Source organism: Lineus longissimus, chromosome 2 (genome assembly GCF_910592395.1).
Source record: "Lineus longissimus chromosome 2, tnLinLong1.2, whole genome shotgun sequence".
NCBI classification, from domain to species: Eukaryota; Metazoa; Nemertea; class Pilidiophora; order Heteronemertea; family Lineidae; genus Lineus; species Lineus longissimus.
Genome location: NC_088309.1, coordinates 8,115,725 through 8,132,667, shown reverse-complemented (window position 1 = coordinate 8,132,667; position 16,943 = coordinate 8,115,725). Strand labels below are relative to the sequence as shown.

The following is a 16,943-nucleotide window of genomic DNA, read 5'->3' as shown; positions in this document are numbered from 1 at the left end:
CACTTCGCCGACTCGGACTCCGTTATACCGTGCTTGAAGTTGGGCTTCATGAAACATGTCGAATGCCACTTCAAGATGTGAAGTCTTCATTTGAAAGTGAGCAAATATTTTCATAACACACCGAGCCGATTCGATATCAGATTACTCGTGCCATTCCCTAGTTAATTAACATGCAACCACGTCTTTAAGCTAAAGCTCCAAGAAGCCTCTAATTAGCCTGAAATATTGATCAAGATTGCTGATTCTGCACCACATACTGTTTTTATGCTCCATCTTCAACATTTGTTATTGCTCTCGGAATATTTCCCATATTAGTTAATTGAATTAACATAGCCCAAAGCGCCAACAGAGCAACTTTGGTTTTCTTACCCCATGGCTTTGGGTTACTCATCATGCCCTTTGGCTATTCCTTCCTGAATCACTTCGTGACTCCTTGACTCTTTTTTGCTCACCGTAGGCGAGTCTATAAAATACCGTAGTGTCCGGGTCCGTCGTCGTCATCCGTCGTCCGTCGTCCGTCGTCGTTTGTATCCTGTTTCAGAAACAGTGGCACGTTTCATACCTGCTGGGGCTATGAACTTGAAACTTTGTAAACTTATGTGCTAAGGACCCCCTCAGACACAGATATTGGTCCGATCTCATTCTTGACTTGGCCACCGACGGGCCAAAAGTGAAAACCTAAAAAGTGTGATATTTCTCTCATAATTGAATCGTTTTCGATAACGTTTTTATGGTAGGTATTCCTAGCAAAGATACATCACATATCCTACGAGTTTTTTAATTGGCCTACTTTTCATGGTCACAGTTGTCACAGAGCTGAAGAATCTGAAAGACTGGTATTAAAGAAGTGTCTTCTAAATCTTACTTCTGCCAGCTTTAATCAGCACGCGACAGTTATAATGACCTTTGCTTCTTAAGCTCATCAGGAACAGAGCACAGAACGCATTTCATGCCTGATTCTTCTCCAAAGATCCTCTATCGAGTACAAGTCCAGTCACAAAATTCATCAGATTTTGGGGCTGGCCGAGTGAAAACGTTTATGGCGATCTCACAGCCTTTGGATTCAAGATGGCATATTCCTTTCCTGATGTTCTCGTTACCGGCCTCTTACCTTCTATATCCAGCAGGACATCATCATGAAGAATTCGGTTGATTGCCCACGGTACGAAGATGGTATTTTCCGCCACATATTAAGCCCCGGACATACGAAATTAGTTCCGTTACCGCGTGTGTTAATCATGGTATGACATTTGCGGGGCGGCAGATTGGTAACCGAAGCTTAGATGAATGTGTAATTAATCAGTTCTTGAGGAAGATCCAACACCTAATGATGTTTACCGCCCACCATGATTGCATAAAAGAAGCCTTCTATTGCTACGAGGAGAAAAGGCTTTAAAAAACGAGAGAACCTGAAAAAAGCCAATTCATGAAATTAAAGTGATAACTTCAAAACACAAGGTAGACTGCATTTCAAACTGATTTATTGAAATTTCTGTTCATGATAATGCGACTTGTGAAATTGAGGAGTGGTGGAGTGCAATCACCCAACTAAAATTCACTTGAGAAAAGATTTCGCCGGGTCTTTTGTGGCCCGTTACCGGTAAATTCATTCGTCACGATTAGGTACCGTGCAAAAAGAGGAGCAACTTTTTTTAACTGCCTCGTATACACGATAGTGCAATGAGTCTGGAGTCCAATATTGTTGTGACAACATGAGTTGAGATAAACGATGTTGACCATGCTGAAGTGGAGGATGGCAATATTACGGTCTAAACATGATTTGTTACAATTTCTTATTGGAAGCATACGACCGGACGTGCCATCGAATGTACCAAGAATAAGGTGTACAGGTTGCAAGTGTAAAACATGGTGATGATTTAAAGGTTCCTTTTAGGCTGTGGGTATTATTTGATAAGGTTGCGCTTGTGTACAATGGCAGCGTCACCCTTTCAGAAGTCGGTTTTCAAGGCACGGTATACGTGCAAAACGTATCCCCTTGAAAATGCTGATGATGCAAAATATTAGAATCAACCAACCCACCTACCACGAACACACAAAATGATCTTGTTGTTGCTGTTATTACATGAAGACGTCTTTATCGCAGAAGGTTCACTTGCAGAGGTGGTATCTGAATCGAATGACATTGTCTCAATTACCCTCTCCACCAGACCTGTTATCAGATTATCAAGAGAGGCACCTCCGAACTTTTAGTTTGTAGCGAGTAAACCAGACCAAGGCCATTGTTATCAAGACTCAGTTGACAAAGGCTCATGCCTTAATCGTAATCGTGTTATGTCACTTTCTCCAAAGAACTTGCGGAAAAACTCTTGTCTTCGAGTATTAATCAGATAAAAAGAAAGATAATGACCGAATCCTTAGGAGAAGTACCACCATAGGAAATTAACTCGGAGGAAGACAAGGATAGTCTATTATCCATTTGCATGTGCTCACGCGATTTGTTCCGAGCGTACTTGGTCGCAGATAAGCTAGTCGTAGCGCTGAGTATTTCTTCGAAGGACCATTGAGGCTGCCACGACCTAGGAGCAATACTCTCAGTGGCTTCTTCTGTCGTTTCTATAGGTAATCGTTAGCCTTCGCGATACCGTGATAATGACGTATATTTTGGGTCAAAGTTTAAATCGATGTGGAAACAATAGCTACGTCTTTTGGATGTGGAGGCGACTGAGTACGGATTAACTCTGTGAAGCGCTATAGATAAAATCCAACAATTTCAATTTTTTTATTGTTTGAGCAAATCATTCGTGGCCTACGAATAACATTCAAGATGAACCACGATGATATTTTGGATAACACCCCCATATATCATTTTCATCATATTAACATGACCACTGAACCAATGTTCTTTCTAATTTTACCGTCTTCTTCTCCCATAATTCGTGCTTGCTGTCAAGAAAACGTGTAAAATTAACCCCGAGAGCTGATAAGCTGTGCATGTCATGGCCCGGCCATACATCAACATTAACGGGGAAGAAGACTGACCATTCCATTACAGCGTATTACTCTCCGGCCAGAAGTCGTATGTTAGCTTGGTTAATGATGCCCTTGAGAAGGACGTGGAGTAGCGATAGTGGACTGAGGGGACAGGTTGAATGATAAGCAGATGCTCAACTTTGTTGGGCGACATCCGCGCAGCACTGGGCCCTTTTTGTATTTCGCCCAAGATCTGCTTAAAGAACTGTTGCCCACCTGATCCAACTCAACAACCCAACAGCTCTGCTCGACTAAACACCTCTTTGTTCATTCCTCAGAGACAGACAGCTTTTTTACAGCTCTGTACTGCGTCCGCGGAATCACTTTTCTGACTTGAGAATTATCCTCTAGAGGAATGCCTTGCTGAAAATACGTGTTTGCTGATGAGGGCAGTGGGAATTTCGGTGAAGCAAGAATCCTTGGACTGGTAGAAAGCATCTAAAATATATATATCATACGTTTCCTGTATAAGAAGATATACTTTTTTACATCCCTTCTGAGCGGTCACTCTGTCAATGATCTCGCCTATCTATGACTTGCATGCACGTATTACATGTAAGTCATATGCCTTATCATTGACCGGTTTGAAGGGATCATCATAATGATGTATTTCATGGTTGCTGCCGATGAAAGTCATTGTATTGAGATTTGACTACACCGTGAGTAGTTCTGTGTAATCCGCTATACCATGAAAAGTGCTTGAATCGTTTTAGTAATCTTTAACGGCTTTTATGATGAATATATCCGCAACACAGACATAGTAATTTCTTCAATGTCGCATGATAATCACAAACAGCGTCAAACTTCGCAGCTTGTTGGTCTCCAAACGGGTTAACGTTAATATAGGAACGGTGCATGCACAATGATTACCATCCCGATTGCGATGATAGTCATTTCCTTTATAGGACAACCGGGAAATAAGCTTGGACAGAAATCTTTTTTGCCTGTTGGAGCCAGTTTGAGTTGAGAGAGGTTTGTGCATTTCAATCAGGAGAGTGACTATGTGGTGTTTCGTGTCATTCAAGGACCAGCTTTTTTATTCCAGGTCATGGTTGTATTAGTAGTGTATTGCAAGGAAGTGTGTTGATAGCAACTGTTAATCATGCCAACAATATAGGGTCTTTCGAGAATATAAAGCATGTATTTGGGATGTCACTGGCAATGGTTGACCTTGGTCTTATAAATTCGGTATCATTTCTGTCGCTCGATATTAGGTATACACCCTTAGAAATAAAGCTATTGAGTGTTTGAAAAACCCTTTAATTGTTTTCGGTCAACACAAACATACAGCCTGGAGAACTGGCAACCACAAGAAAGATCGCCACAAGAAAGGAATTCACTGAAATAATCGTGCGAAATTAAGCTGAAACTTATTCACATGCGCTGTGTAATAACAAAAATATATTTCTTTGTAACACCCAGCTTATTACGTATTCTGTCTAATGGAACTACTCATTGTATGTCATGTTGTACCTTTCAAATCAACATGCATTGCAATATAAAGCGATTTGAAAGGGATATTTAGGCGCCATCGATTCGATTGCCGGTAACATTCATTTGTTGGCGACAAGAATTAACTCTTCGTTAACCGAACGTTGCTATATTATTAATTGAGGTGTTCCGAAATCTCTTTTTCGAAATGGCGATAAAGTTTCATGTCATTTAGGTTTATGCCTTTACACATTTTGAATGCTGAAGAAAGAGAAGATGTCCCGAATGTCAATTGTGTCTCTGCATTGATCAAAGAAGATAGAGCTTCCACCAATGAAGGTCTTCCACTATTGCCGTCTTATTACTAAGCTTCCTATTCTTAAGGAGAGCTCCTCTTGAAGGCACCACCTTCCCTTCCTCTTCCCCATCTCATTGCACATGGGTTAACTCACAATACTCTGACTAACCCAAGATGCAGAGCAACCGCGTGGAAAAGTGGTCGAATCAACTTATGAGAGAAACAAGAGATCACAAGAATCTCCTATTGTGTTCAGCTTCCTCAGTTTATGCGAAATCATTTTTCTTGTCATTATATTTGGACTGTGTCTTATTCGTTGAGTGATTGCGTGAACGTATGAATCAAGGCTTGTGCAGTGGCATCCCCGGACTTGGCAATGGCAGCTTTGGATTGGATTGCGATGTCATATCCGGTCAGTGAATTAACCTGACCAGGACATTCAATCACCCTGTACGTTTTACAAGGTGGTTATCAGTATTTACTGGTTATGTTATAGTGTTGCAAAGAGTTCCTTGATCATGGAAATATGACGACGCCTTCGCTACCATGTAACAATGCACTATCAAATCAAATAGGGTTTGGTTATGACAAGATTATTTGGCCTTTTAGTGTAAGGAATGGCTCTGCCAGTTCTAGGATTTCCTTCAGCAGGTTCAACCAACATTTCTGTACTGTCATGCAATATTTAGTTTTACTCAATACAGTAAATTTATATTTGAGGTTTGCTCATAGGCGAATCTGGGGAACGCCTGAGTACCATTTCGGGGTTCGTATAAACGGTATACTAACATGATTTAACGATGTGTGTTGCAAGAAAGGACGTTAAGTCTTAAATTGAAATGAAAATCGTGCGTTGCCTTCAATATCAGTCTTAATGAGAAATAAAGTTTACAAAATAAACATAGACATCCTCATTACGAGCTCATTTGTAAAAATGAGAGTCTGCCAGACAGTTCAGTCCCATTATGGGTCATGTAAGTGATTACATGATGAATACCCTAGATGGTCTTAAACCATTAACAGTAACATCGAAGTTTGTTCAGGTTCAAAAGTAAAACGATTTCTGCTGAGTCATTCCACGTGGTTCAATTATACGCTAGAATGTCCCCAACTCTACGGAAATCGAAATTGCAAAAAAGCGTATTTTATCATTACCACTGACAAAGGGCGTACCTTAGTTGTTATAAGAGGTGTAACAAGGCCACCAGAGTTGAAAGTAATTACCTGAATAAATTTAACCTAGAACTGAATCAAAAATGTGGATTTAAATTCTGCTGTAGATCTGGTGATGTCGAGCGCATCTTTTGTGTCAAAGATTACAGAAATGCACATCGCTGTTTGAAAACGAATTTGAAAATCTCGTTGTCACGACCAGTGGAATTCTTGACTCTAGCTCATCTATTGATATGAGTCAGTGTCGTCATGATAACTAATTAATATAGTAGATAAGACGACCGAGATCAGGATATTAGTCTTAGTAGGCTATTCGCTTTCAAACTCTTGTAAAAATATGACGCTGTCGCCTAGGTGGGTCATCAATAATGAAAGGCTTCGTAGCGCCCTCCCCACGGTCTACCACCTAAGTGACACCGCGATTTGTCCCGTTACCCTGTCGGTGATCGTCCCCTGGAGAGACCCTGTGGTACTGTAGCCAATTAACCGAAGCATCCAGCAGCTCGAAGATACAATGAGACAGAAGCAATCTCAAGTCCTTTTCATCTAACCGCGCTAAAGAGAACACATCACTACCTTAAGGTACTTTTTCAAATTCCTTATTAAGGAAACCTTTTTCGATGTCTTCTTGAGAAACTCAAAAGGCTGTTGGCCCGCAAATGAGCAATTTGCTTCAAAACCAGGAAAACCTTGAAGCCAGTGACTTATTTTAGCTAAGGTTAAAGTTAGCTTAGAAGTCCTTAGGATGCAAAATCTTAGCTCCGATTGACATTGCTTCTGTGTATGTCATTCTACTGAAGATGAGGGAGGGGAAAATACACATTTTACATATTCTTTAGAAACTCTTCTTTGCGTGTTTTCTCGATCATAGGGATTATACCTTAGATGTGGCATGTCCTTAGGAAAAAATTCTTTTGCATCGTAGATGATGGTATAAAATGAAGTCTACAAGCAACTTGTTGGATGCCTTTCGTGAGGGAAATTGAATTTTGAAAAAAGTTTTGTTATTAATACTGTTCAGTGTTCAAGTCACAGTGGATTAACTCCAACACTGACATCACTGTTCAACTTAGATTTTGGAGAGTGCGTCACCTTAAACCTTGTTTCACCTACGTTACTGATAGTTTTTGAAGATGTGTATCAAGTGACTCAGCAATATTGGTAGATATCTTACATTTCCAAGTTAGAAAACGTGTTCTTTCAATGTAGAAACTGGTGTACAAAATGTCTCATTCTTAAAAGTAAAGCTTTTGCATGCCTTGATTTCGAAAGACACGAGCTTGGCTGTTTTGTTATTCACTGTGCTACAAACAGATGCATACATTCCTGTCTACGGAGCACTTGTTATTGAAACCAAATAGACCCCCGATCTTATGCAATCAGTTCCAGTGACTGACTCGGGAGATGTCATCTAGCGTTCATTTCAGATAGCATTATCGAGTGACAGTAACTGTCGCACTTTGTAGTGAAAGAAAAGGAAGTGGTAATGTTCCTTAGTCACCCTCCAAAGATTTCTCTCGATGGTAACTGATTATTTGCGCATCCACAAGTCACCGTTTTGTATACAGTTTAAAAAAAAGCTTATTACATGAACTCTGTATAGCACCGTTCAGTGCTTATTAAAATGTTCATCACGAATGGGAATGTGTGCTTTTGAAGCCACTACATGAATCAGTTAAGGTATGGCTGGATAACTTCTGATTCGACGGAAGTGTCATCTACCGTGTGTAATACCTTGAAATGTGTTCTTTTCTTTTCTGATGCGTTTGCTGTTACGTAACACTTTCAAAAAAATCACAACAGGTGTGGCGACTCTTTAGTCTTTAGATGCAGAGATGGTAGCCGTTTCAACTTCTGAGCCGTTTAAGATTACCTTCAGTAATACATAAGACTTTTGAGTCTTTACTGGAAAAATCTGCCATGTCAACCAAAATATACTGAAAAATGGATATTTGATGAGCAGCAACAATTAGCATGTTAAAATACAAAGTACATTTGCTCACAAATTGCTTCTGCATTAAAATGTAAGCCTCTTGTATCCTTTTAACAGCCTCTATAAACAGCGAAAGTAACCAACACATTTCGGATATCCGCCATGTTCAGTACTTTTAATAGATGTAAACAAGCCGAATTTCAAAGGGTTGTATTCATCAAGCTTTCCTTGTCGAGATCAATTCCACTTTCGCAACGGAATGAAATCCTTCAAGTCAGAATCCATTACACGCGAGGATCAAAGGACTGTATCGATGGGATGCAATGAGGTAGCGCTTTGAATAGAGTTGTCTGAATTTGATAGAGCTATCTTAGGTGGCTTTCTTCTTATGTCACAGTTTTGCTGAAGATTAGCAAATCCGTTCATTTCATACCTTGATTTTATGTGGCAGTGTTTGAGAACTTAAAGTCCAAGTATAATCCCATTATCATAGTTTTCGTATCGTATATTAGAGTATTACCGCTCTTTGTTAGGTAAGACTTTAAGACTTCTTTTTTGCCTGTAATATTAATCAGTATACTTTAAAGATTTTGTTTTACTAACTTCTTCATGATTCAGACACAGTGTGTGTTATATTAAGGGTTCTCATTTCATTTTACAAGTATATAAATCATAAGAACAGATCATCTGACCTTAACATTGTTTCAGTGTGAGTTATAGGTTACAAAAGAACACTCTAGCCAAAAAATAGACCTTCTGTACAAGAGATTACATCGATTGTCTTCCTGAATGAAATATGACGCGGAAACAACTAACATTTACTCGGCATCGATTCAATCCTCTTTCAAAACGTTAAACTTATTGATTGCGCCAATTTTCTATCCTTGAAAGTGTTTTTACGTTACAATTGCATTGAGCTGAGAGATGAAGATGTCACATTCCCAGATAATTCAGCTCGCATCTGCAGACACTAATGGCTTAACTCAATGTACTGATTTCTAGTAATAAAACAAAAACAATAGCTTTGACGAATTTCTTCATTATTGCTCGATCACTTAATGTTTTCGGATGATGCTGCTTCATTCAACTGTCAAAGCGTCAAGGCAAACTCATCACTGTTTTTAACCTCTCGTTCCTGGCATTTTCTCGAGAAAAGTATTTTCGTCATCCAATTTGTTTTTGCCAATTAACTGAGGTCCATTTAAGATGGCGATGAATTGGAATTGCTGTACAGATGTTCCTCAAGAGGAACTGGACTTGTTGGGTGTTGTATTTTCACTGATTTTGCGAATGACCTCAATTCGCGAAAATGAAAATAGCAAAACGTTATTTGAAAAACAAAAAGACATTCCTCGAATAAAAAATCCAGAAATGTGTTGGCAGCAGTTGAAATCCCGGCTCTTTATCAGTTGGGCGTCCCAAGCCTTCTCACAAGAGAAGATATTCACTAAAAAAAGTGATCCACTGCGTCCTTGGATGCACTAATCAACTTAGACCCTGCACCCTGGAAATAATGGCCATTTTGTTGAGTGCAAGTAATGAGAACGTTGATGCAATTAACGGAGAAATCAATACTAACATGGTGAGGGGAGGAATCATGCCCCCTTTTTATTAAATCAAACCTTACAATGACCAGTTCTCTAATTGTGGTAAGACAAAATGAATGTAAATGGTTCATGTCTGGGTCGTCTTTAATTAAAGCTGTAATAAGTCTGTGTTGGTCTGCAGCAGTCTTCCTTCGTAATCACCGGATAATTGTCTGAGCTAATAGGTTTTGAATCATGTCTTTGGGTGAGCGATGACCTGGTAATGGTGAAGCCACACCACGTTAATTGCTGACCAGTGACTAACAATCAGAACACGCGGCTCCAGACCGACCTACTTGCACTTTGGCAAATCTTCTCTTTTCATTGGGAAGATAAAGAATTACTTAGATTCTGTCGATGACAGCCAAGAAACCAAGGAAAAACTGAGTTAGGTGTTTACTAGCCAGTTAGACAGAACATAAACTTTTAGCTGAGTTGAGTTGCCATAATGGTAAAAGATTCGTACATTATCAATGGCCTTGGTTTCATCATAGATTGGCAGATTCCCAGAATCTAGTATGGCCGCTTATAGAGGGAAAATAGACATTTTAAATCGTGCAATCTGGAAAAAATGGGCTTAAACAATTCTTTATTTGGTGGCTATCCACCAGTCGCTACCAATCCACTACGGGCAACCATATTGAGAATAAAACAGGACACGAACCAAGTACATGTAGTGTCCGTATCAATATAACGTATTATAAATATTACATTATTTTAGGTCAACCAGAGTTCTTGTCGCTGGGTATTAATAAGAACAAAAGCATATGATAGTTTATGAAGAAAAAAGTTTATTTTACATTATGTGTGACTCGTGGCGAATCACCGTTACTGCTCATCAATCTCTTCAACCTTGTCGCCCTCACCATTGAAGTCTGTGTCCATATCATGTTAGTACACACAAATCTCACATTTACCTTGATTGTGGCCAATCCATTAGTACACCAAACCCGTCACATATATACAAAAGGACACCTCTCCTTTCACTTGGTTAGTCATTGATGAGACATAAGTAATTCCAGCTCTTCCCAGACATGGCCAAGATTACTCTCTAGGAGGGCGTCAGGTGCGCTTCTGCTGATTCCAATCCTGGCATGTTAGTAAAATTAACCCAGTACACGCTACGATAATGACCTAACGGTAATCTCCCGTGGTTTAGTCGTCTCACAGCGTGCGGATGACCCGTTTGTCAATGAATTCGCTCTTCATCTTTCTACGCTGCCTTACTGTGCAGAGGAGAAGTCAAGAATCATGGAGATCGTCAAAATACGATATGACGTCTTAAAACATCTCAGTAATAGATATATTTGCCTGATTAAGGGACAAAAAATCGTGTTTATTGAAGAACAACTCATGAAATTCACCTGAGCGTCGCAATATCACCAACTGTCAGAGAAGAAGTATTGGAAGAGTTCATCCTTATAATGTAGAACTCTGAAAGACACTCAGATTTTGGCTGGTAGACTATAGGTCTGGGTAGAAAGGAATACTTATTGTTCATTGTTTGTCAAAATGCATGTATGCCGTAGCACGAGCAGAAGTAGTTTTGAAACTGCAGCGACTATGTTGAATGCACGGAGAATATCAAGCACTGGTCATGCACACAAAGTCACCGCCAAGTGATGTATCATTTTAGCATGACAGTAGCAAAGCATATTGTGTAACGGTCTAAACAATGGACGAGAGGGTGGATAGATGCCTACCTTAAACGCTATTTGAGATCAAGGGTGGCCAGCTTGTTAGCTTTGACGAGATCAGAGAAAATCGTCTAAATTGTTCATGGATATGGCCGCTTCAGGCTAAGTAAAGGATCCAAATAAAAAGAGAGTCACTTTGTAATTGCGAATCCCTACATGTTCTCTTCGCCAAATGAAGTAATCTAACCCGTCTACCGCCACGGGTTGCCCATTAGCATGGAGAAGACACTGCTTGTTCTCAGGCTAGATGTCTCTTGACTAAGTCATGCAGACATTGCTGCTATCTCCAGACATCGCTTCTTTTGTCTCAAGTCAACTGTGAAATCCGCTTGAAAGTGATGAGTGATTTTTTTTCCAATAGAATTGTAATCGTTCGATAAATCCCTGAACGAATCTTTTTTCAAGGGTGACCAGATAATGAGTAACTGTCTGCCTATACAAGAATGATCTCGATTCCATTGTTGTCGTTGAGCTTTTAAATTATTGGTTAATACATGCATTTTTTATTGAGAAACTGTTATATTGTGCACATCTATTAATATGGTTCGTACGTTTGTGAATTTGGACATTTCGAACCGATGCCACTTTTTTATTTATTATTTTATTTGTTATTGTTTTGGCTATAGGCCTAGCTTTCTTGTTGTTGTTGTTGTGTTGTCTGTGTTTTAATTACACTCACCACCCGACCTCAGCCCTCACCCACACACAGAGTTTGAGTGACGGAAGTCTGTTCGGGCTCTAATCCAACGAGTGTTCCATTACCACATAGTTCAGGATAGATAAGTAGACTCGCCCTTAAATCATGCGTCTTCGCGCATACGCTAAAGTTATGAACAGATGGATATATAGCCAGTGGCACCAGACGACGAAATTACATCTAAAATTTGCCAAAGGGTGATATGGCATATAAACGTACTTCCTGCACTTTTTTTCAATTAAGGAAATTAGCTATCGGACGTGACATTTTGCCATCTCATAAAAAAGTATCACGGCGTAAATTGGAGATGATAAGACTGCGATGACGTTGGCTCCTAAACTCAGAAGCTGGGACAACGGTGCGCTGGATAGTGTTTGGTCTACTGCTGTGACATACTGATAAAAAAAGACTTGATGTCGCAATGGTATTAATAATCAGTCAGAATGACACACATTGTACATTGTTGCTTTACGGACGATTTTCCTGTGAGCAAAGAATATGGCCAATAAGAAAAATACTAAAGGATAACTGCAGTCACTCTAAGCTGACGTAATCCTGTTATTGTCCTGGCTAGCTGATGTCCAGACCATAACTCGAGCAGCAAGAAAAACCAATTGCCCACATGACTCTGCATTAAGTAGAAATGCTGCATTGGCAGCAAATAAGATTGCATTCAAAGCCCATAAGACTGTGGGAAATCGGATTTGATGCAATATTTTGTCTTCAGCTTTTTAAGAACATTCATTGGTTTACTAGTATTCGGCGCGGAGTGTAGCATTAGTGACGCACTCGAGTTAAGGTTCAGCTCACCTGAGTTTTATACTGCTTGTTAAGACTTGATGTTTTGAACTTACGTCCATCTCAAAACAGGCAGTGATGTCAAGACTTTTTTCACAGAGTACAAACTAGCCTCGAATTTCGTACAGAAAGGGATCCCTTGAATACGTTAGAGCATGTTCCACTTTTAAATTCAAGTAAAGGTTTCTAAATCACTTCTTGGATGGGTTCCGTAATATATCATGTTACACCTGACTTCCCCACCGTGCTCTCCAGCTAACAATGACCAATTAGCCGTCTCTTACTTAAACCTTGCATGCCTGAAGACCCCTCGGTCATTTCACATCGTGTCTAATTTGTTAAAACGCAATCTTTTGTTCGTTTGTCTCAACAAATTGCCGATTCAAGCATGAAGCAGTCATACCTGTTTCTGGCGGATAATCACATCGCCTTGAAATCTTTTGTTTCGGGTCTTAAACGAGTATCGGGAACGTGTCCATTGATTTCCTTTAGTCATTTAGCAGCATCTTTTGACTAATTAGAGACGGGCCGTTTTGCAGTAGATTCGCTAGTGACTGTCCCTAATGTGATGTTTCAGATACTGAGTAAACATGATTAACTTTAGATTAATGGGCGTACCGGGATACCAGCACAGTACTTCGTCGGCATAAATGCGGGTCGACCATGTCCAATTGCCAGTCAAGGCACTAGTATGTGACTCAAATTTGCCTCAACTCCAGACATATATACTTAATTCTAGGATTTAAAATGAAGCATAAGTGCCACGCCCGTTTGGCATTACCGGAATTCACATCCCTGTGCTCATCACAGTTTGTAATTCTAAAAGGACCCTATGGTATAACTCGGTATAAAACTGTAATTGGAGTGAACTTTAGCCTATGTTAAAAAGCGCTGCAAGTTAGTCTACGGAGATAGTTCGAGACAGAGCTGAGATGCCTCTTCTTTGTCGTCACTTCGCAGTTGCTCATCACCACTGCAGAATCATGCAAGTTTCTATAAATACCACGAATAATACAGTGTATAGTGCAGTGGACATGGTAGACATAGCAGAGTCACTATTCTCTTGTCAAACAACACCCAACAAGTCTTGCCACAAGGAGTGTCTGCTCCGTGCCATATCATACATGTCAGATGGGCCCGGGGCAAGACGGCCAGAAGTAGCTGTCTGACCTTGCCAATAAGAATGGTTGAATTGGATATACCAGTAACTATTCTAATAAACGTCTCGCCATAGCCAAGTACAGTTGTATTTTCTACTATATTGACATATAGAGTTCCTGCCCGGAAAAAATATGTGCGTTGTTTTATGTCATTGCTATCTTTGTACATGTATGTAAGCGTAATTTGCACACGATTTATTGCTAAAGTGGCTTATACATATTATGTAAGCCGTACATCTCTCCGTGCTTGGGGTGGGGTAAGGGTGGGACCTCGTACATTGAATTGTATGATTGACTCGTAACATATATTTTGCTATCTCCAAGTGTGTTTTTTGCATTTTCCTTTTTCCTTCCGATTCTCGAGATGAAGCAAGAGCTGCGTTTCTCACATTTTAAATGATATGTACATTGTATTTTGCTTGTATTTTATTCACTTCACTTTCTGTCGTTGCAGCTACTTCATGAGTTATCCGACCTCAACATATATCAGCGTCCATCACAATACATCCCTCCGTTTTCCTGCTATCACCATCTGCAGTAAGAACCTTTGCCGGTAAGTCATCTTGTTTTGTCTGTAATGGGTTTTGCTGGCGAGTATGTGCACTTTTTCCACATGATATGTTGAGGGAACAGCCACGAGACCTACACAAACAGGAAATGGCCAATTATTCGCTGGATATCGACTTGTTTTTCAAATGTGCTCCAAATGATATACCTTGCTACTCAAATTTAAAGGCACCATGTTGTCCACTTCTACTTTCTTACAGAGTGTTCCAGATGATTTAAACTTCCTCTTTATATCATGCTATCCAAGGTTGAAAGAAAAATTGAGAGTTGTAACAGAGTGATCGTTCTTCTTAGTAGTTAGAATTAAATGTCCAGCTAGTTTTCCTTATTATATGGGAAGGGGTCCACAGAAAAACTAAAAAACGAGTTATTTCGGCTTAAGTCTATCTTGAGATAATTCCTTACATGGCAACCTACAGGGAGTAGCGACATATTCGGCCGCATCGCCTCTAACTGACGAATCATCATTGAACATATGATATTGATGGAGCTAACGATACCTTTCATTGATCTGCAATTCATCTCGATTTAATTCACTGTAATCAAAGATTAAAGCGCCATAGATCTGCCAGTTTCAATTTACTGATCACAGGATCAATGTTATGACAGTGCTTTATCGACACCACTGAAAGACTACCGGTATGCCCTCAGTTCAGCCGCTAAAGGTTCACTGGTTCACATTGCGATCAATTTGATTCATGTTAACTTAAGGGACCATGGCTTTTAAGTAACCTGGATTTTGTTGTCAACTCTACTTTCAAAAGCCACAACATCAGAAATAGCTTTTATGTTTTCCTCTGCGTGTTTCACTACTCTGGTTAAAGTCTTTAGGAGAAAGAGTGACGTTTTGCATATTTATTGTCTCTTAAACTAGTAATTTCTAATGCAATACTTAGTATTTATTTCGCATTAACCACTTTAAATTTCATGAGCTGCATGTTTTTAATAAAATTGGTTACATTAACTACGATATGAAGCCAAATGGACGGCGTCAACTCCAGCCTGGGCTTTATTTATACCCTACCTGCGTCATAGCAGCAGACTCCTTGCAAATTGACTCTACTAAGCACAACAAAAAAAATCAGTGATGGCATTTTTTCCTGCGCTGCCCTAATGGGTGCGGAGGCCGACTTCATTATCCCCAGCCAAGAGTATCGTATTCAGGCTGATCCGGTCCTTAATGAACATGAACTGTCACGTTGATTGGCAAGACGACTTCCTGACTCCCAACTTATAATAAGCCTGCCCTTTCAGCAGACGTCTTTTTGCGGTTGGTTGTTGTCATAAATATGGAGAATGTAAGCATGTTATTGATGTGCTTAACATCCTTAATTATTTGGAGGCCCAAGTGTATCTATATGGGCAAGAACACCTCGTTCATGAATATCCTAAGCCAAGGGTATCTACGGAGAGGCGGGAATAACGGCTGCTGCTTTTTATGATTAGTTCGGCAAAAACAGGGGTAATCTCCAACAGAATTATTCTTGGTTTCTGTTTTTGCATGAGTAATGACTTTGACGGGAAGCCCTAGAATTTCTCAATGCGGCGTAAGGAAGCGTTTCCTTTGTTATCACAGTTTTAGACCTGTGGCCTGATATTGTGTTGACAAAGGATATGCTACCATTTTCCATCGAATTAGAGTTGAGAGGTGATCAGTGCCTAGAGCGAAATGTTCACTTTCTTCTCAAAATGCCCAACTCACGTTAGTTTGCTTGCCCATGGCCAGCTGTTACCTCCCCAGTCCGCCATTAAGGCGGTCAGCCATGTTTCTTGGCAGGTCCAATTCCGGGCCGCAGGACAACTCATCATATCAAAGCAGTGTGTATGTGTCTCTGTCAGGTGATTGGAATGGTGAGGTCATCATCATCCTGGATACAACAGTCCTTCAACCCTCCCCTAGCTCTGAAACATGGCGAGGAGAGGATGTAGGGACTCTGGTATTAAGGATGGGTGATTGTCGACCTGAAACGATGTCTTTTGGCTCTGCATGCACCCTGCTTTAGCATACTACTGCAGCTGAGTGGCAAACTATGAATTGTAGATGTCAAGATTAAGTTTCATTGTACAGAAAATTACGAAATTGTTGTCCCAGCCATGGTGAATAAGAATCCTGTTCTTTTTCTGACCTCTCATTATACAAAGCAGAATTAACTCTTGATTCTACGAAACAATATAAAAAAGGGAAACGTTTCAGACCTAAGTCACATTCCCTCATCGCTCATCTTCTGGAGAAAATAACCGATATTTATGACAACTTCAAGAAAGCTTGTAACGTTCTTGTCATATACATTTCCCAAGGTCGTATAGTTTGAGCTACCCACACAGATCAACTTGGGTTTCGTGGCACACTTTAAAAAAATATTGACATGAGAGGTGAGCGTCAACTACATGTAGGGTATCATAAGCTGTCCCACTCCTAAAGGTAATCCAGCACTGTGTGACTTCCCGTAGCAGTCCCGTCGCTGGTGACGTCCAGTTTCATGGCCTATACGGCAGCGGACGTCTTGATCGGATCATGAGATCAAAAGAATGTCACGGCAACGTATATAAACCCATTATCTCTGAGTAGCCTTGGAAACCAATTAAGGCATCGTTCTAAAAAGGCTACATGT

The 16,943-nt window shown here is 40.1% G+C and overlaps 1 protein-coding gene across 1 annotated transcript in view; it reads left to right on the top strand.

Moving 5' to 3' along the window:
- The window catches only part of LOC135482501 (uncharacterized), a 128,125-nt gene that overhangs the window by 86,911 nt on the left and 24,271 nt on the right, over positions 1–16,943 (top strand). Inside the window, exon 3 of the mRNA XM_064762575.1 lies at positions 14,219–14,317. Within this exon, the coding sequence (XP_064618645.1) occupies positions 14,219–14,317 (99 nt within the window). The remainder of the gene's footprint in view (positions 1–14,218; positions 14,318–16,943) is intronic.